The following is an 18,751-nucleotide window of genomic DNA, read 5'->3' as shown; positions in this document are numbered from 1 at the left end:
TTCAAGTTCAGGAAGGAAAAGGAAAGCTAAAATGCTGGTATTTAAAGTTGTTTGCTGTGGTTTTTTAACTTAAGCAACATAAATGAATTAAGGACGAATGAACTTTAAAAAGGAATATATGAACAAGGCCATCACCCACAAACTGCAATATCTGGATAACACATCTGCTCATCTTTTCATTCCCATCTATTATATAGAAATGGCATGCAAACATGTTTTAGTTATTGGCCAAATACAAATAGATATTGATTTCACATACAAATTCATATATTTTAATGGGGCAATACTTTTTGAGGAATTAGTATTTGTTAAGAAAGTTTTTTTATTTGATATATTATTTGAAAGGCAGGGTCAATCCCCCAGCAAGATCAATTAAATTGACCTCACCTGGAATGTGTCATATTCATGTGTGTTTCAAGATAGTGACTTCTGTTTTTCTACACAAAATAATGAACAAAAGCTTTGCTTTATTTTGGGGAATTAGTAGGAAAGGAGGAAGCTTCTGAGAACATTGCCACTTTGTTTTACTTCTTTTCAAATGAGAGATGTTAATATTAAAAATGTTTTGAATTAACCACTTAAAAAATAACTATCAATCATTACATCACTGTATAATTGTTATTAATAAAGTCAATTAGTATGATTCAGAATGATGTTCTATATGTCTTTCTATGGAAATGATTAAAGTTTAAGAGTTATTAACCAATTATTTCTGAGTGTCTTCATGTAACATTAACAAGAGCAAGATACACTAAAGTCTATGGATACTTTTACCTTTAGTTTTAGACTTCTCATCTCTTTTTTTTGGCTTATTTTAGGGAACTTTTGCTGAAAATCTTTCTTTTCTTCTGGAAGCTTTAAAGAAAGGTAATTACAAATAACAGTAATTTTCTTAGACATTCATGCATGTGCATATATATATATATATATATATGTACATATTTTTGTGAATGTGTATATTATAATTTTCCTAATGATAGATTTAATTTTTATATTACGTTCATTACCAAACAACTCTAATAACAAAATTTTAGAAAGGAAAGAACAATTCGGCAAAATCATACATACATACATACATACATACATACATACATGTTAATCTTGTTTGAAAATATATTCAGTAATCTCTATCCCTAGTTACTTCCCCCACCTCTGCAAAGAGTAGAGATAACCTAAATAATTAAAAATTTGATTGTGAAATTTTATACTTTTATTAATACGTATAGTTTGATTTATTAATTTTTAAATTTAACAATATATAAACAGTAATTTTATAAGTCTGTGATGATATTAACTAATCCAACTGCATCTGTCTTCTAAATTCAGAATGAGCTACTATTTAAAAAATAATTGTCACCATTTTTGATAGTATGTTTATTATTGGTTCATTGCAAGAAGGAAATTAATATTGTAATGGTTTTACATTAACATTTAAAATGTGATTTAATCTTAGGTGATCGTACTAGCAGCTGCCCTGTGATCTTCATCCTGGATGAATTTGATCTCTTTGCACATCATAAAAACCAAACACTTCTCTATAACCTTTTTGATATTTCTCAGTCAGCACAGACTCCTGTTGCTGTTATTGGTCTTACATGTAGATTGGTAAGTTGTTTCTTTTAAAATTTAACTGTCTTTCACATAACTTATTAAGCTTATTGTAATCTCACCCATGTGTACTGATACCTCCTAGTGTCTAGGCTACATGTCAGATTAATTGCAAAATCATAATGTCTTATGATACAGTCAAGTAAGAAAGTGTGGAGTGGTACAGGAAGTACAGAGAATTTTTTTAATGGTCCTTTTTTTTATATCAACCAAGAGAAAAGGACTCATACGTAATGTTCGTGTGGAGATGCTTTTAAGTTTTGTGAAATGCATAAAATATATAATTTTACTTGATCCTCAGAACAACCTTGTGAGGCAGATATTATTTTTATTTCTATTTTACTCATTGGGCAATCTAAGAAAAGAGATTTGGAATAGCTACTTGTGTGGATTGTTGTAATATCAATGAAGAAAGAATTAAAGGAGTTGTGTTAATTAAGGTCTATTTGAGTTTAGCTAATAAATTGAATAAAATTAAGCTTTTTTCCAGGTTACTTCGTATATCATCATCATATTAACATTTATATAACACGTACTGTGTTCCAGGTAAAATTATTATCTCAGTTGAACCTTACTTCAATCCTAGAATGTAGATGCTGTTTGATGATGATGATGATGATGATGATGATGATGATGATGATGATGATGATTACTATTATCCCTGATTTTAGGGCCAGATTCTTTACTGTTCCATTTAGCCACCCCACAATCAACAACAGAGGTTAGATGGAATGGGATTTTGTAGGACAAGACTGGCCATAAGACAAAGAGTCAAGAGATTCAAGGATGTCCTACAGTTCTGCCTCAGCTAGTTAAGAGTTTCCAGACTGAAGAGAGAGAAGGATAAATAGAGGGAGAATGAAAAGAGTATAAAAAATGGAGTTCATGGTGAGGAATAGCTTTAGGAAGAGTGATGCATCCTTTTAATGGCATGACCAAAAAATGGATTTTCAGGATGTTGGAGCAGGTAGGTTGCTGGTCAGATAAAAGGTATGATTTAAAAATGCTATGACCATCTGTGACTATTTCTGAAGGTGAAATATTTCATAGAATTTTAGACAGTTGGCAGACTGAAAGATCAAGGTATTTGAGGTGACATTAATATATTTATTAAAGTACCCAAGCGTAATGTCAGGGGTTGGACTATGAACCTATGTTGAATTCTTTTGGCAAAAAGGGAAAATGGTGTAGAAGTTGGTAGATTACTGACAAGAAATTGGCATTTATGATAAAGATGGATGAGGTGAACCTTAAAAGGAAGAGAGATTGCTGAACAATAGTGTACAAGGATTAGTCTGGAAGTGGGATTAAGGTTTAAGGATTGTACTTCATAGTACAGTGTTTAAGAAGGCATGAAAGAAAGAATAGCCAGTTTTATAGAGATTGGTGAGGTAAGTATTCCCTTTAACTTTGGTCAGGATTCTTTTAGAGCAATCACTATTGTTGAAAGAGTTTAAAAAATTATGTAAGAAAAAGAGGAGGGTTTTTCCCCTTGGTTTAACAATATAAGTATTCTAGATGGCAAAATGAAATAGGAAGGCGCAAAGAGCAATTTGGATCGTTGGTAAAGGAGGGCTTAGGTAGAGATTAATGAGAGTATATTTCTCATAGGAAAAGAGTGAGGAGGCAGCTGGGAATTTTTCCATCAAAGGATGAAAATTACACTAAAGTCCACTTACCCTATAAAGTTCTATGAGGATTGAACATAGGTCACTGCAGGTCCTTGAATGTGAGGAATCATGTATATTTTCTAGTTCTTAGACCCCCCCTATATAAATAAGGTCATTGTTAAGTCTCTAGGAGTCTTGTTCCAAGATGGTAGGGTGTGAAGCCCATGCAGGAAATAAGTTCTGAATCTTGCTGAGATATGCATGAATTGGATATAAACATTTATTTAATTTTATAACCCTGTCTTCTTGATTGAAGTCTTTTTAGTAGCTAGAAAAGATTTTCTTATCCATATTGAAATTTTGAATGTATATTCAACAGTCACTGAAGTGTCAGAGTGGTAAAGATTGGCTGTGAATAAAGCTGTAAATATAGCCAAAGTGAGAGGCTGTGACAATAAAAATCAGTAAGAACCTCAGAGAATAATTTTTTGATTAGGTTGCATTAAAATTGTAACTGAGTTTGGATTTTAATATTCTATTGTCTTGACATGTGCATTTCTATTGTTCAATGAGTTTTGAAAATTATACCTAATAATTTTAATGTTTCTATCAATGTGCCATTTATATAACACTTTATGACATGCATATTATCATTACTTTTGAAAGGATATTCTGGAACTCTTAGAAAAGAGAGTGAAGTCACGATTTTCTCATCGGCAGATACATTTAATGAATTCCTTTAGTTTTTCACAATATCTTAAAATATTTAAAGAACAATTAACACTACCTGAAGAATTTCCAGACAAGCACTTTACTGAAAAATGGAATGAAACAGTTCAGGTAATTTTCAACAAAGGCTACTGAGTAATATCAAGATTGGTTTTATGAATTTTAAAAAACAATGTTTCTAATTAGACTCTGATATAAGATAGAAAATGCATTATCTTTTAGTACTTTTATATATATATATATATATAGTTTTATATATAGTTTACTTATAAAGGGAGCTGAAGATACTTTGTTATTGGGATTGATATGTAGTATCTATTGAACTTAATTGTTTTAGGATTTTTTTTAATTCGTAGCATTTCAAGGATAAATTCAGTTTTGTGTTGCATGGATTGGATAATGGAATTTTATGTATTTAATTTGGCTCACATAAATTTCATAGACAAATGATTTCATTTTATTTCTGTTTCTTTATAAATATTAGTATATTTGTTCTAAACTAAATCAAATTCTGTTCAGACTTGTAAATTATGTCACCATTTACTTTTTAGTACTTAACGTTGAACTTCAGACTTTTTTCATTTAATGTGCAAGATCTACTTATAGTTTGAGATAAGCTAAACATGTAAGGGAAGGAAATATTTTATTTACTACCTGTTATGTACATGTCAACTGTGCTAAGCACTCTGCCAATATTGTCTTATTTCATCTTCATAACAACCCTGTGAGGTATGTGCTGTTGTTATTTCCATTTTAGAGTTGAATAAACTAAGGTATGAAGAATAAATAACTTATCCAGCATCACACAGCTGATAAGTAGGTGAGGCCAAATTTGAATTCTGGTTTTCTGACTCTAGATCTAGTATTCTGCCACCAGATGCCTCTAAAGGGACTGAAAGAGTAAGTTTAATCTGCACTTTTAAAGTAGGCCTTTTGTACTTGGGTGTATTTCTAAGAGCTTCTTTCTGTCTTTCCCTTGGTACTTTCCTTTTGAACAAGTTATTACTCAGGACCTCATTTTTCTCAGGTACACCGTAAGTGGTAGAAGATTAGATGATCTCTAAGTTCCTTATTACTCTAATAGAGTTAAGATCCTAGATTTGCTAATTCAGATAATTTTTTTTTCCTTATCCTGGTTATTTCAGATAAAATGATTACAAGAAATAAGTAGGTTGAAGAGACGAATAGCAATTGATGATGAGCAACAAATTCAGAGTAGGCCTAGGTATGAAATACAATTTGCAATGGGATTGTATGCACAAGGAGAATCATTACTGCATGAAAATAATAATTAACTTGTCATCCCTAGTTTATTTTCAAATCATGAATCAAATTCTGAAAATTGGAGAGAATTCAGAATTTTAGAATTATTTGAGTTGCCAAATAAATAACCTAAAATATTGGCAAGAAAATACCTTATCAGAGTCAACCACATCTAAACTAAAGGTTACTGAATAATCTGGTTTGTGAGTTATCTGGTCTCTTTGCTTTTCATTTGTTTTTCTTCCCTCAATAAATGTCCTGCCTCACAACTATTCCTGGGCCAGCTGCCTTCTTTTAAAAACTCTTAGCACCAGTTCTTGGGTGACATACAATCTTTCCTTAAACATTTCATAAGATTAGCACTCATTTTCTAGTCAGGTGACTATTACATGGTTCTCAAACTAAATAATCATCATATTGTTGAACTGTACCTTATGAGTCATTGTTCGAAAGAATCAATAAAAATATTCAATCAGTGCTTATTTAATTAAACTTCAATTTTAAACTTTCTTATTTGAGAGAAGAAAGGAAGCCAATAGCAAAATTAGCTTTTAAGTTAATTCTTTTTTTCTTAATATTAAACATTATACTACATTATTTTTCTCATGAATGCTTTGGCGAACATGGTTAACACTGTTGAAAGATCAGTGGGCCTAGATTCAGGAATGCCTGAGTTTGAATCTGACCTCAAATACTAATTTCCCTAGCCAGTCACTTAACCTTTTTATGCCTCAAGTTTTCTCAACCACAAGATGAAAATAATAACACCTGCCTTCCAGGACTGTTGCAAGGATCAGATGAGATCATCAGTCTTACAATACGAATACTGTTGCTAACATTTTGTAGAGTATTTTAAATTAAAAAAGACCTGATCACCATCCAGAAGTTGCTAACCCTTCTTATTAACTGTTAAATCAAATAATAGAACAAATACACCGCAAAAACTTTTTAAGTACATTTTTTGTTGAAGTTATAATCATGTGGTTAAAAAGACAATTGTCTTAAAAATGAAGCACATCATGTGGTCAACCTAGCTTAAAAAAAATCACCATTAATCTATAAATGTCAATGCATTTGTCATTATACTAAACAAAATAATTTTAGAAAAAAGACTTTAAGGAGGAAAAAAGTCTTATTTCACAATTTGAAGCTTGAGTTTGATTGTCATTCAAAGAAATTGCTTCAGTCCTTCGGATTATCCATAAGACCACCATAATTTTTCAAATTTCCTGAGGCAATGGTATCCAGGTAGTGTCATGTACTTTCTGAACTGCAAAATATATTTTTATTTTATAAAAGGAGTATCTCTTAGTCTATTTAGTTCATTTGTTTGATAAATAAAAGTATTTAAAATTACATTGTAGATGATAACATTTTCCCTTTGTATTTTATATTAGTGTCTCTCAGAAGACAAGAATGTAAAAGAAATTCTACTGAAACATTATCATGCCAGCAAAGACCTTCGATCATTGCATATGTTGCTGGTTTGTATTCATTTGAATTGTTGCCCTTCTCTTTATGGAAATGTATGTTAATTATTAAAGTAATTGCTTATCATTTTCTTTTATAAGGTAATTGTGTTTTCATTTTTCCAAGTATTTGAAATATACTTTTTTTACAACTATTTCTTTTCTAAGAATATTCAAACATTCTAATATTAGAGAACAATGTATAGCAAGTAACTTTTTTTTGAAAATGAAGATCTTAATACATTGTTTTCTAGTTCTTCAATATAGTTTAGCTGTGTTTTCCCTTTTGGTTTCTTATCCTATATTTATTTTCATACTGTGTTTCTTAGGCCCATTTTTTAAGGATAAAATCCATTTTCTCCTTGTAATTGTTAACTGGCAAATATGTTGTAAACATTAGAAAGCTATTTATCTTCAGTTTTGTGGACCAATTTTTATCAGTTCATGTAACAATTTTGGTTATGTTCACTTTTTTGTCGTAGCTGTGCTGCTTTTTTTTTTAAACTGGTTAAATCTCTGCTTCATAACACAGAACAACAGGGTCCCAATAATAATATTGGACTTCTAATACTTTTGGAAAGGTTGTTGATTATTTCAGTCAGGTTTTATTCATATTGGATGTTGAATGTTTTTCCCTTTTTTTATATCTGCTTTTTTCCCTGACTTCCAATTGGAACTAAGCATAATAACTTTTTTTAATTTTCAACTTTTTTTATTTTTGCAAGGCATTAGGGTTAAGTGACTTGCCCAAGGTCACACAACTAAGTAAGTGTTAAGTATCTGAGACCAAATTTGAACTCAGGTCCTCCTGATACCAGGGCTGGTACTCTATCCTCTGCGCTACCTGCCCCTTAATGTCTTTTTTTTTTTTTACTATATAAATGAATATATAGAAAAATCTTTTTTATCATTAATATTTTCTTTGCAATAGTTACTATAAAGCAGATGAAAATATCTCAACAGTTTCAGGTCCACATTTCCATAAGTGAATTCTCTATTTACCACTAAATGATTCTAGTAGTATCCATTGAAAATCTGATTAAATTAGCATAATGTACCTGTTGAAGATTTAGCTTGTAAATGGTTAAAGCTTCTATTCAGGAATACAGAAAAGACTTCATTTATTTAACTATCTACTTTTGAAATTAAAATTGTCCTGAGGTTATCTTAAGATAGGAAAAACTTTAAAAAAAAATTAAAAAACTATAGAATTAACTACAGGATCCACCTTTTGTCTTTGTATCTCAAGGCCTTTCACAATGTTTCATATATAAAAGTATCATCGTAGATTTAGAACTGCATCAGCTCTAAATGGCATTTAAGAAACCATCGATTTTAATATCCTCATTTTGGAGATGAAAAATAGGCCTGTTTTATGTAAATATTTGTTTAGGTGTTTTGCCTTGCAAAAACCTAAAAAAAAAAATGCTTGGTGTCTAACTGACATTATAGAACATGTACCTACTGCACATGCAGTGGTATTTTCTGGCATTAAAAATATATAATATGTGTGTATATGTATATATTTATACAAATTATTTACATACACACATATAAAATAAACATTTGAGATACTTTAAAAAAATTCTTTCAGAGTCGTTTGCCCTAAGCAACTGTGTAACTTATAACCCTACTCCCAGCTCTAAATATGGAGAATTTTTTTCCCTTAAAACAAACCTGTGATTTCATTTGTAGTAAGGAATTCTCAGTGAAGAAACTCCTACTAATGCAGATCAGCACTTGCTCTTCAACTAAAAGTCTTAGAATTGTGCAGTGGTTTTCAAGAGAAGAGGTTAGTGATTTGAGTACCACAGGCTAAACTTGAACTCAAAGTCTTCCTGATAGGACAGTTAACATAACAGTTAACAGTCAAACCAGAGTACCATAATTCCCCTTGCCCCATTTCCCCACCTTCTAACTCCCCAGTATCTTTTAAAATTTATAAGATATAGTGAAAAGATCATTTGCTTTCCAGATGGGTGGAAGATATTAGCAGCCATATTTTCATTAGGGTGTACTTTGTTTTTCAGCATATAACAGTCCTTAAAGTTGACTTTTATGAGAACCAAAAAATGGTTAGTAAAACATTTAGAACTACCGGGGAAACTCCTTCATTTTGACAACTTATTTTTTACCTTGTAATCTTAAGTCTGTACTCAATTTTTTCTTTTAGGGGAACCCATCATTTATTTATTTGGGTTATTTTGATTGAAATTGCATTTTATTTTTCCAATTACATTCCATAGTAATTTTTCAACATTTATCCATTTGCAAATTTAGGAGGTACGTAATTTTTTACCACCCTCCCCAGGGTGACGAACAGTCTAGTAAAAGTTTGTACTCTTTTTTTAAAATTTTTTTTCCAGTAACATGGTAACATATTTTTTAATATTCATTTTTATACTTACCCTCAGTCTGTGTATTTTCCTTCTAACTGCTCTAATAAAAATACAATTCTTTGAAGAATTATAAGTAACAACTATAGGAACATAAGCAGTTTAGCTTTTTTGAATAACTTACGTTTTTTCTTTTTCTTTCCTTTTTTTTGTTTAGTATTTTTTTGGAAGGCAAATGGGGTAAAGTGGCGTGCCTAAGACTACACAGCTAGATAATTATTAAGTGTCTGAGACGGGATTTGAACCCAGCTACTCCTGACTCCAGGGCCAGTGCTTTTATCTCCTATGCCACCTAGCTGCCCCTTGTTTTTTCTTTCTTAATACCTTTTTTATGCTTTTGTGAATCTTAAGTTTGAAAATCAGATATTTTGTTTGGTTTATATCTTTCCATTAGGAATGTTTGTAAGTCCCCTGTTTCATTGAATTTTTCATATTTTCCTCTTTAAACTTAAGCTCAGTTTTACTGAGTAGTTAGTTGATTCTTAGTTATCCAAGCTCCTTTGCCTTTTCAGACTCATTGTAAGCCCTATCCTCATTGTAACTTCTCAATGTTTGAATTGTTTCTGGGCTTTTTTTTTTTTAGGTTTTTGCAAGGCAAATGGGGTTAAGTGGCTTGCCCAAGGCCACACAGCTAGGTAATTATTAAGTGTCTGAGACCGGATTTGAACCCAGGTACTTCTGACTCCAGGGCCCGTGCTTTATCCACTGCGCCACCTAGCTGTCCCACTGAATTGATGCTTTATAGATTCTTGCTAGTATTTTCTTCTTGGCATGAGAGTTCTGGAATTTGATTCTAATATTCCTAGGAGTTTTCATTTTGGGATTTCATTCAAGAGGTGATTGATTTCTTTCAATGACTAGTTTACCCTCTGGTTCTAGGACATCAGGACAGTTTTCCATGACAAGATCTTGAAAGATGCTGTCCAGACATTTTTTTTTCTTTTTTCTTTTGATCTTGTTTTTCAGGTGGTCCAAGTGATTCTTAAATTGTCTCTCTTGGTTCTGTTTTCTAGGTGAGTTGCTTACCAATACAGTATTTTGTATTTTGTATTTTTTTCATTCTTTTAATGTTGCTTGATTCATTCTTTTCTTTTACTTAAGGCATTGAGGTTAAGTGACTTGACCAGGGTCACACAGTTAGGTAATTATTAAATGTTTGTGGCTGCATTTGAACTCAGGTCCTCCTGACTCCAGGGTCGGTGCTCTATCCACTTAACTTAGCTGCCCTGTTTCATTCATTCTTGATGTCTCAGAGAGTCAGTGGCTTATAATTGCCCAATTTTAATTTTTTAGGATTTATTTTCTTCACTTACCTTTTGTACTTCCTTTTCTATGTTACCAATTCTATATTTTATCAAAGGATTTTTACACCTTTATCATTTGACCAATTCTTTTTAAAGAGATGCTTTTTTTTCATGATTCATTTGCAAAATATTTTTATTCTACATCTCGTTTATTTTAAAGAATCTGTTAAGAGCTCATAAGGAAGAGTTTTGGGCTCTGAGTTCAGTTCTTATTTCTCTTGAGGCTTTGTGTCTAGAAGTCCTGATATTGTTGTCCTCTTCTGAGTTTGTGTTTTAATCTTCCCAGTCACTGGAGTAGTTATCTTTTCTTTTTTCTCTCATTTTCCAATCTATTTCATTACTTTTAAAGTTGAGTTTTGCCTCCTGGCTTGGGACACTCTCCAAACTCCTTGAGTTTGAGAGGGAGAGGTTGGGGATGGGGGTGGGGTGGAGGCAGGGGAGGAGGGGTGAGGGAGAGAGGAGACATCCTAGTCTTTTGGCAGCTGGCCTCTGGGGCTGGTTGTTTGCAGCTAGCTGTGCTGGAGTTGTCTTAGTCTAGGCTGGCTGGGCTAGGGCTCCTGGGCCTGCCAAGACTAGCCTGCTGTGTTGGGGCTGAAGACCTTAAAGCTGGCCTACTGTGCAGCCAGCCTGCTGAGTCTGGATTTCATGGTCTTATTTGCTGATCTGTACTAGGGGTGCTTCTGGATTACTCAGATACTGCCTGTGGTAGGCTTTAATCCTCCTACCCAAATGATCAGGTCATTCCTGAAGTCTTTCTAATTTATCTTGGGCTAGAAAATTGTTTCACCCTGCCCTTTTGTGGTTCTATTGCTCCAGAATTTGTTTTGAGCAAAACTGGGGAGAATACACACACAACTTGCAGTCATTTTTCTGCCATCCCTATGCTCCCTTCTCTTTTTTCTTACATCCTCCGCATACCCAAAACATATTTACAGCTAGCCTAAAATAAATATTTTAATTTCATAATGCTACCTTTAATCATCATTAATATTTCATGCTCAGAAGCCTATAATACTTATGTACATGTTAGACCAACTTAATCCCAGAAAAGAAAAGGTTAATAACCTGGGTCATCTTGAACAATATTGAAGACAAATTAGAAATTCTTTTTATTTGAGTTTACTAATTCTTGGAAGAGTTGAAGAAAGAAAATAGTTGCAGTCCTCTAGTTAGGAGAATAGTGTTCTCTGGATTGATCAGTAAACATTTAATAATAAGCAACTATTCTGTGTCAGATAATTGTGCTAAGCACTAGAGATGAAAAGACAAAAGGAAGAAAGTCCTTTCTCTCAAGGAGCTACAAGCAGGAGACAATACATACAATAAAATCAATATACCCATGACCATGAGAGATGGAACATAAGCAGATGAGAATGAGAATGGAGAGCTAGGAAACAAAGAATTTTGCAGAAGCTAAAACATGACCAAAGGTGTATATTTCAAGCTTGTGATTTTTAACAAGTATAAAAACATGGAAATGGAAAATAATAAAGATTGTATATGAAGCCAATATAGCCTAATTGCAGTGTGGGCAGCAGAGTTTATATAAAGTGTCTGGAAGGCAAGAAGTGGCCAGGTTGTGAAAAGTTTAAAATTTTAAACAGATACCAGGAAAATTTGTTGAATAGTGTGATTACATGATAAGACCTGTACTTTAGGAAAATTTCTTTTAAGATTGGATAAGGGAGAGTTCTGAACAGGGAGATGAAATAGGATACTATTACAGTAGTTATAGTGCAATGGTCTATTAGACATTTCAAATTCAATTGTCCTAGAGATGTCCCAAAGTCAACATGTTGCAATTTGAACTCATCTTTCTTATTTCTCTCATCTTTCAAATTTTCCTGTTTTTCACATAATTGCTCATTCCTGTCATCCAGTCTTGATCTTAATGTCATCCCTGACTCCTTTTTCTAACTTCATTTATCTAATCAGATGACGAATATTGTCCTTAGTACCTCTTTTCTTAGGTCAGGTCCTCTCCACCTCTTCCTTAAATTTTTAAAACAGTACCCAAGTCCTTTTTCCCTCATTGCCTCAGCTATTGTGTTCCTTCGCTCTCAGAGTACATTGTATATTTTAGATTTATTTACTTTATATTTATGCTATTATGTGTGTAATATATATATATATATATATATATATATTTCTCTGTTTATAATGTGCACGTGTGCATCTCCCAGTTTAGAATGTAAACTCCCTGGAAATGTGTATTATTTCCTTTATAGTACTTGTAACCAAAGGCTAAATCCTAATTAATCTAAGGAAAGTGTAAATTCTTTCAAATATACTCTTGTACAACCTCTTCACTATTCTACCATCTGATTTCCAACCTCTTCTTACAGTTTAGGGTTCTTCCCTTTTGCTATTCTCATTCATCATTTTACACCAGAATGGCATTAGCAGAGTTATCACCATGGTGATAACTATATGCACTGATAGCTTGTGTGTGAATCAGTACATTCAGTTACTCTGTTAAGTATTTCACTTTAGGTACCTCCATCAGATTCTCTCATATTCAGTGGGAATATAAGGGAAGCAAAAAAAGTTAAGATAATTATTCTAAGTGTCTTTAATAAATCAACCACAAAATATGATAAAATGTATTTATTTAACTCTGCTTTTAGGATAGTAGTCATATTACTATAAACTACAGAACTATGACTTTGATGGTGAACTTGACTTTTATAATGTATTACCCAGATCTTTTTCTTATCCTTAAGAGGGGAAAAAGATTAGTCTGCCCTCTGGTTCTTTCACCTTGGTGGAAGATATATAATTTCTTAAAGCAAGAGGCAATATAACCAATCTTTTTTCCCCCCTCCTAGAACATATTATGAAAACTTTGTTATTATTTCCTGTGCTCTACAATATCATGATGTATGAAAATAGATTTCTTTTCATATAATATATTGTTTGAACTATTGTACAACTTTTACAAACACTATCCCATTTTGAATATTAGAGAGCAGTGCTTTTATGGAAAAAATCTGATCTCACAAAATATGATTTGGAAATATTAGTCTACAAATTCATGTGCTATACTAGAACTTTGGAAATTGGGATTCCAGAGCTCTACTATTAACCTTGAGCTTCCAAATCAAGATGCAGGAGCACAGTTCTTTTAAAGGCTTTGCTGGGGCAGCTAGGTGGTGTAGTGGATAAAGCACCAGTCCTGGAGTCAGGAGTACCTGGGTTCAAATCCGGTCTCAGACACTTAATAATTAATTACCTAGCCACATAGCCTTGGGCAAGCCACTTAACCCCGTTTGCCTTGCAAAAAACCTAAAAAAAAAAGACTTTGCTAATGATTTGTTGTCTTGTATAGCTACTTCATACATCTGCACTTTATATTTAATTCCTTTTATGTTTTAATGTTGATTCCAAAGTGCCTTTTGTACCCATTGGTAGTATGTGAAAGTGTTTTTGTTACTTAAATATGTTTAGCTTGAACTTCAAAAAAATCTTAATTAGCATAACCAGTTCTTTATAAATGAGTATATCGAGGCTTAGAAAAAATTGACAATTTGTCTGTATTTACACAGACTGAATCAAGATTGAAACCAGAGCTGTTGAATCTTATTCCCTAATAGACCATTTTGCCTCTGCAACATGATTTTTAATTCTCTAGATCCATGTAATAATGAGTTGTGTGATTAAGCATATGATCAAGATCATGACCAGCCATGACATTACTCAAAAGATTGCTTGCTCCTCTGGAACTCACAGGACATAATGTGTGTAAACTATTTAGCCTTACTTTCCCCCCCTTAAGTTAGGTTCCATCCTACCATCCTAAACATATTTTATAAAAGTGTCTTTTATATATTAGACAGTGCAACTAAATTTGACTATTTGCTATTATCGTAATGTCTTCCTGCAGACTCCACAATGTACTCCCTCATTACCACTGCCTTTTAGAATCTTCCTCTTACCAGCTTTCAGTTATCTCCCCTCATATCCTGCTGTTGTACTTTAAGCCTTTGGTGACCCGGTGGATAGAGCACCAGTCCTGGAGTCAGGAGAACCTGAGTTCAAATATGGCCTCAGACACTTAATAATTCCCAACTATGTGACCTTAAGCAAGTCACTTAACCCTATTGCTTTAAATAAATAAAATTTTTAAAAAATATTACAGCATTACTTTCTTACGCATAGTATTAGTTATGTCCCTACTTACAAACCTTCAATGCATGCCACTACACTCCACCACTTGCCAGCTTAGTAAAGTTTATTATTTTGCTGTGCATTCAAGGCCCTCAACATTCTGGAACCATTCATTTTTTCTAGTTTTTGAACACCTTCCTTGAACTCAAATTTGACTTAAACTAGAGTACTGAAATCTGCTACCTCATTTGCCACTTTATTTGGAATTTCTATCTTTTCTACTTGCTGTTAGATTTGCTAATTTTATATTCCTCTTTAAAGTATCCTATTATCCTCTTCATACATGTTGGAATGTTTAAAACTAGAATCAAAAAATTTTTTTCTTTTCCCTTTGAACCTAATTTAATTTCTTTTTTTTTCCTGGAGCTAAATAGAAATGTTTAATCCTTCTACTGATATATCCAAAGTATGTTTGAAGAAAACTTATTTGTCCTACAATTTTTAGGCTCAATATGACTTATTCCTTCTGCTGTCCTTCATCAAAATTGATTGTAAAGCTTTCATCATATTAGTTCCCATTCTCTTCCTCTGGATTTTCAATGTTCTTTTTAAACGTTGGTTCTCAAAACTCAGTAGAATTCTTCTAGTTGTAATTTGAGCAGAACTGGGTATATTAGATTATTTCCTCTGTGTGTGGGTTTTTTTTTTTTTCAGGTTTTTTGCAAGGCAAATGGGGTTAAGTGGCTTGCCCAAGGCCACACAGCTAGGTAATTAATTATTAAGTGTCTGAGACCGGATTTGAACCCAGGTACTCCTGACTCCAAGGCTGGTGCTTTATCCACTACACCACCTAGCCGCCCCATGACCATTTCCTCCTTTGTTAAGAACATTATATTTAGCATTTTTTTGGAATCAAACCTTGGCTCTTTTATGCTGTTTTGTAGGATTTTATATTTACTTCTATTAAATTTCATTCTTTTGATTTTAATCTATCATATGAATTTATCAAGATTTTTATTTTTAGATCTTTAATCCACTAGTTTTATTTCTCTATATCATCTTCATGTACTATCATCTTCATGTACTAAGAGTACCTTCTCTTTATCAAAGTCATTGACAAAAATGCTGACCTAAATAGCCTCGTGCTACTACTAGAATAGTACTGAATTGTTTAATCAGCTGTGGTAATCCATAATTTCAATCTTGTCCACAAGGCTTATCTTGATGTCAGCAGACTCCTCATGAATCTTGGAGTTTTTGACTAAAGTTTGAAGGAAAAGAGAATATAAATAGGTTTTTTAAAAAAAATAAATTTCATTTCCCTCTAAAGCCCTAAAAAACAAATATCAAGTGTCAGTTTTACTTGACATAGAGATTATTTTACACCCTCCCCTCTTGATCCCTCCTAAAACCTTTCCTTCCCCTCTCCCAATCAGGTTCAGTTAGTTAAAGGTTATACTAAATCTTCAAGGCAATTCTTTACCATCTTAAACTGTTTAAAATTGAGCAGATTGGCATTTCTTTAAGATATTTGTGATTGTTGATTTGGCCCTACTCCTGAAATTAGGGGGTGTGATTATTTGGCAGATACTGTACCATTACCATTTTATCTTTATTTTATATTTATATGTTAAATGAATAATTCAGCCAATCTCATTTTCTATTAGTTGTTTTAATTTTAGAGTTACACTCTACTTTGAAGTATATAAAAAATACACTTTTTTTATTCTCCCTTAAGTTTAGAACAACTTTTACAAATACTATCCCATTTTGAATATTAAAGAGCATTGTATAATTAAAAAAAAACATCTTTGAAGCCAAATAATTTAGCCAGAATCCTGGATATGCTCCTTGTTGCTCATTTAATCAGGTATGTCACCTCATCTCTGCTCTACTCTTTCAACTCTAAAATTCTCTGGGTTTTATTTTGTTAAATTTTATGTTATATTCACTTTGGATAACTTGGTAAAATAACAAGTTAAAAGATTTTGTTAGATAGAAGAGCCAAGTTTCTACATCCTATATGAATTAGTTTTAATCATTGAATCAAATTCAAGTTTCAAGGGATTCACTGTATATTGACTTAAACAGAAATTAACAATCTGTCTCGTGTTTTTTATTTATTTTGTTAAACATTTCCCAGTCATATGTGTCAGGAAGCAAAATTGACATCTGTGGTTTAAATCCTGAGCCCTGAGTTTTCCCAGATGCATTGGTTTTTTCTCAGTCCTCATCTTTCTTGACTTTAATCATTAATGACTATTCTTTTCTGAGAGAGAGAGAGAGAGAGAGAGAGAGAGAGAGAGAGAGAGAGAGAATGCATGTATGTATGTAATTTATTCAAGGCAGTGAGGTTAAGTGACTTGCTCAAGATCACAGAGCTAGGCAGTTAAGCTTCTGAGGTCAGATTTGAATTTGGGTCCTCCTGACTCCAGGGCTGCTGCTCTATCCATTGTGCCACCTAGCTGCCCCTGGATATATGTTTTCTTGAGGTTTTTGTGACACTTTTTTTCTCTTTGTGTTTCTTACTTCTTTGACTGTTTCTTCGTCTCTTTTTGCTGCTTCATCATTAATACACATCTACACTCTTGATTAAAGGGTGAGGTACCTACCCTATGGCTTTGTTCTGAACTCCTTTCTTTTGCTTTCTGCACTCTTTAATTTGGTGCTTTCTTTGACTTACATGAATTTAATTGCCATTCCTAAGTAGGTTTTTACTCTGATCTCTAATCCCAGATCAACTAATATCTCTTGAACATCTCATCTCTTATGCCCCAAACATATCTTCCATTCACTAAGCTTTTAGGAGAACTCTCTTTTTTCCTCAACCCACCCTTACCTAAATTTTCTAATTCTTTCCAGGCCCAGATGAAATCAATCTCAGCTCTTCCCAGTTCTTTAATCACCATATCTAATCAGTTGCCTATTCATATCAATAGTATATATTTTTTCTCTACCCACAAATCATCCTCTTTACTCCAAATGCTTCTCTTTTCTCACCTGGACTTTTATAAATCTCCTAATTAATCGCTCTACCTCTCTTCTCCAGTCCGTTCTTCACATGGCATGAATTCTTGCAGCCAGGTCTGATCCTGTCATTTCTTTGCTCAAAAAGCTTTATTATCTTCTAGTTGCTTATAGAGTAAAATACAGATGTCTCTGGCAGTTAAAGCCTGTTTTCAACCTTATTTTCTGTTTTTACACATTATTCTCCTCATAAACTCAGGATCAACCAAGTTTTCCTTCCTCCTTGTTTTTACCTCAACAGTTCTATCTTTTTTCACCAACCATAAACTACCTGTTATCCTAAGGGGGAATAGAGTAAATGTTCTCTTGAGATTCCATCAATGATTAATTCATGATTTAAGACATAAGATCTTTCCTGTCCAACCCTTGTTGATTGCTTTCTCCCTTTTTCCTGCCCATGCAAAAAACAAAAAAATTTCACTTACTTTGTTTATTCTCACATAGATACATGTCATGAATGTAAGCTTCTTGAGGTCTGAGATGGTTTTCCTTGTCACCTGACTCATAGTACCTACATAGTGTTTGTTGACTGGCTGAAAACATGAATAGTTAGCATTCAGCAAATACTTAGAAAGGAATGGCATGCATTTGCAGTGGCCTGGCAAGTTAATTAAGGTTATCCTATGAAGGCTCACAAGGGTTCCTTTGTAGTAGAGTGTCCAGACAAGCTTGATATAATGGATGAGACACCTCCACTGACAAGAATAAGAATAAGAATCATTAAGAACAAGTAGGGCTTTCTAATATTATAATATAGTCCAATATAGTAAAGAGAATCATACCCTTAATTCTTTCCCAAAACTTTGAAAGATACTCATATGAAGTAAATTTGTGGTTAAATGAGGAAGATCCTTCTTCATTTTCAGTTGTGTGTGTAAAGTCAACTCGTTGAGTTTTCAGAATTGAATGAGATCTCAGGTGCCAATACCCTAGGCAATCATGACTCCTGTAAATAATAATCTGATAAATGACCACTTGGTGATCTTCGGTATTTGAGAAGTTACTTCAAATTGATAGTGAATTCTTTATATACTCAAAATGAAATTAGCCTTCCTTTTTTTTTTTTCATTTTTTACATGCATGAGTTTTGATTGTATTGTTGGATGGAATACTTCTACACTGATCAGTTTTCAGATCCATTTCACTTTTACTTTTTCTTTCTTGAATCTCAGCTTGTGCTAATAGTAACTTGATTTCACCTGCATTTTACAGTGTTGGGAGGACAGGTAAAGAAAATG

At 32.9% G+C, this 18,751-nt stretch overlaps 1 protein-coding gene across 8 annotated transcripts in view; it reads left to right on the top strand.

Moving 5' to 3' along the window:
• Positions 1-18,751, top strand: part of ORC4 (origin recognition complex subunit 4) — a 103,780-nt gene that overhangs the window by 71,007 nt on the left and 14,022 nt on the right. For 6 of the 8 annotated variants that reach the window (XM_074215127.1, XM_074215129.1, XM_074215126.1 and 3 more), the window contains 4 exons: positions 819-867; positions 1,454-1,605; positions 3,885-4,058; positions 6,608-6,694. In XM_074215127.1, coding sequence (XP_074071228.1) covers positions 819-867; positions 1,454-1,605; positions 3,885-4,058; positions 6,608-6,694 — 462 coding nt within the window. Of the gene's footprint in view, positions 1-818; positions 868-1,453; positions 1,606-3,884; positions 4,059-6,607; positions 6,695-10,041; positions 10,089-18,751 lie in introns of all 8 variants that reach the window. The other 2 variants (XM_074215132.1, XM_074215130.1) reach the window with 2 other exon arrangements.

This window comes from Macrotis lagotis, chromosome 1 (genome assembly GCF_037893015.1).
Source record: "Macrotis lagotis isolate mMagLag1 chromosome 1, bilby.v1.9.chrom.fasta, whole genome shotgun sequence".
Lineage (NCBI taxonomy): Eukaryota > Metazoa > Chordata > Mammalia > Peramelemorphia > Peramelidae > Macrotis > Macrotis lagotis.
This window is presented reverse-complemented; position numbering and strand designations above follow the sequence as displayed.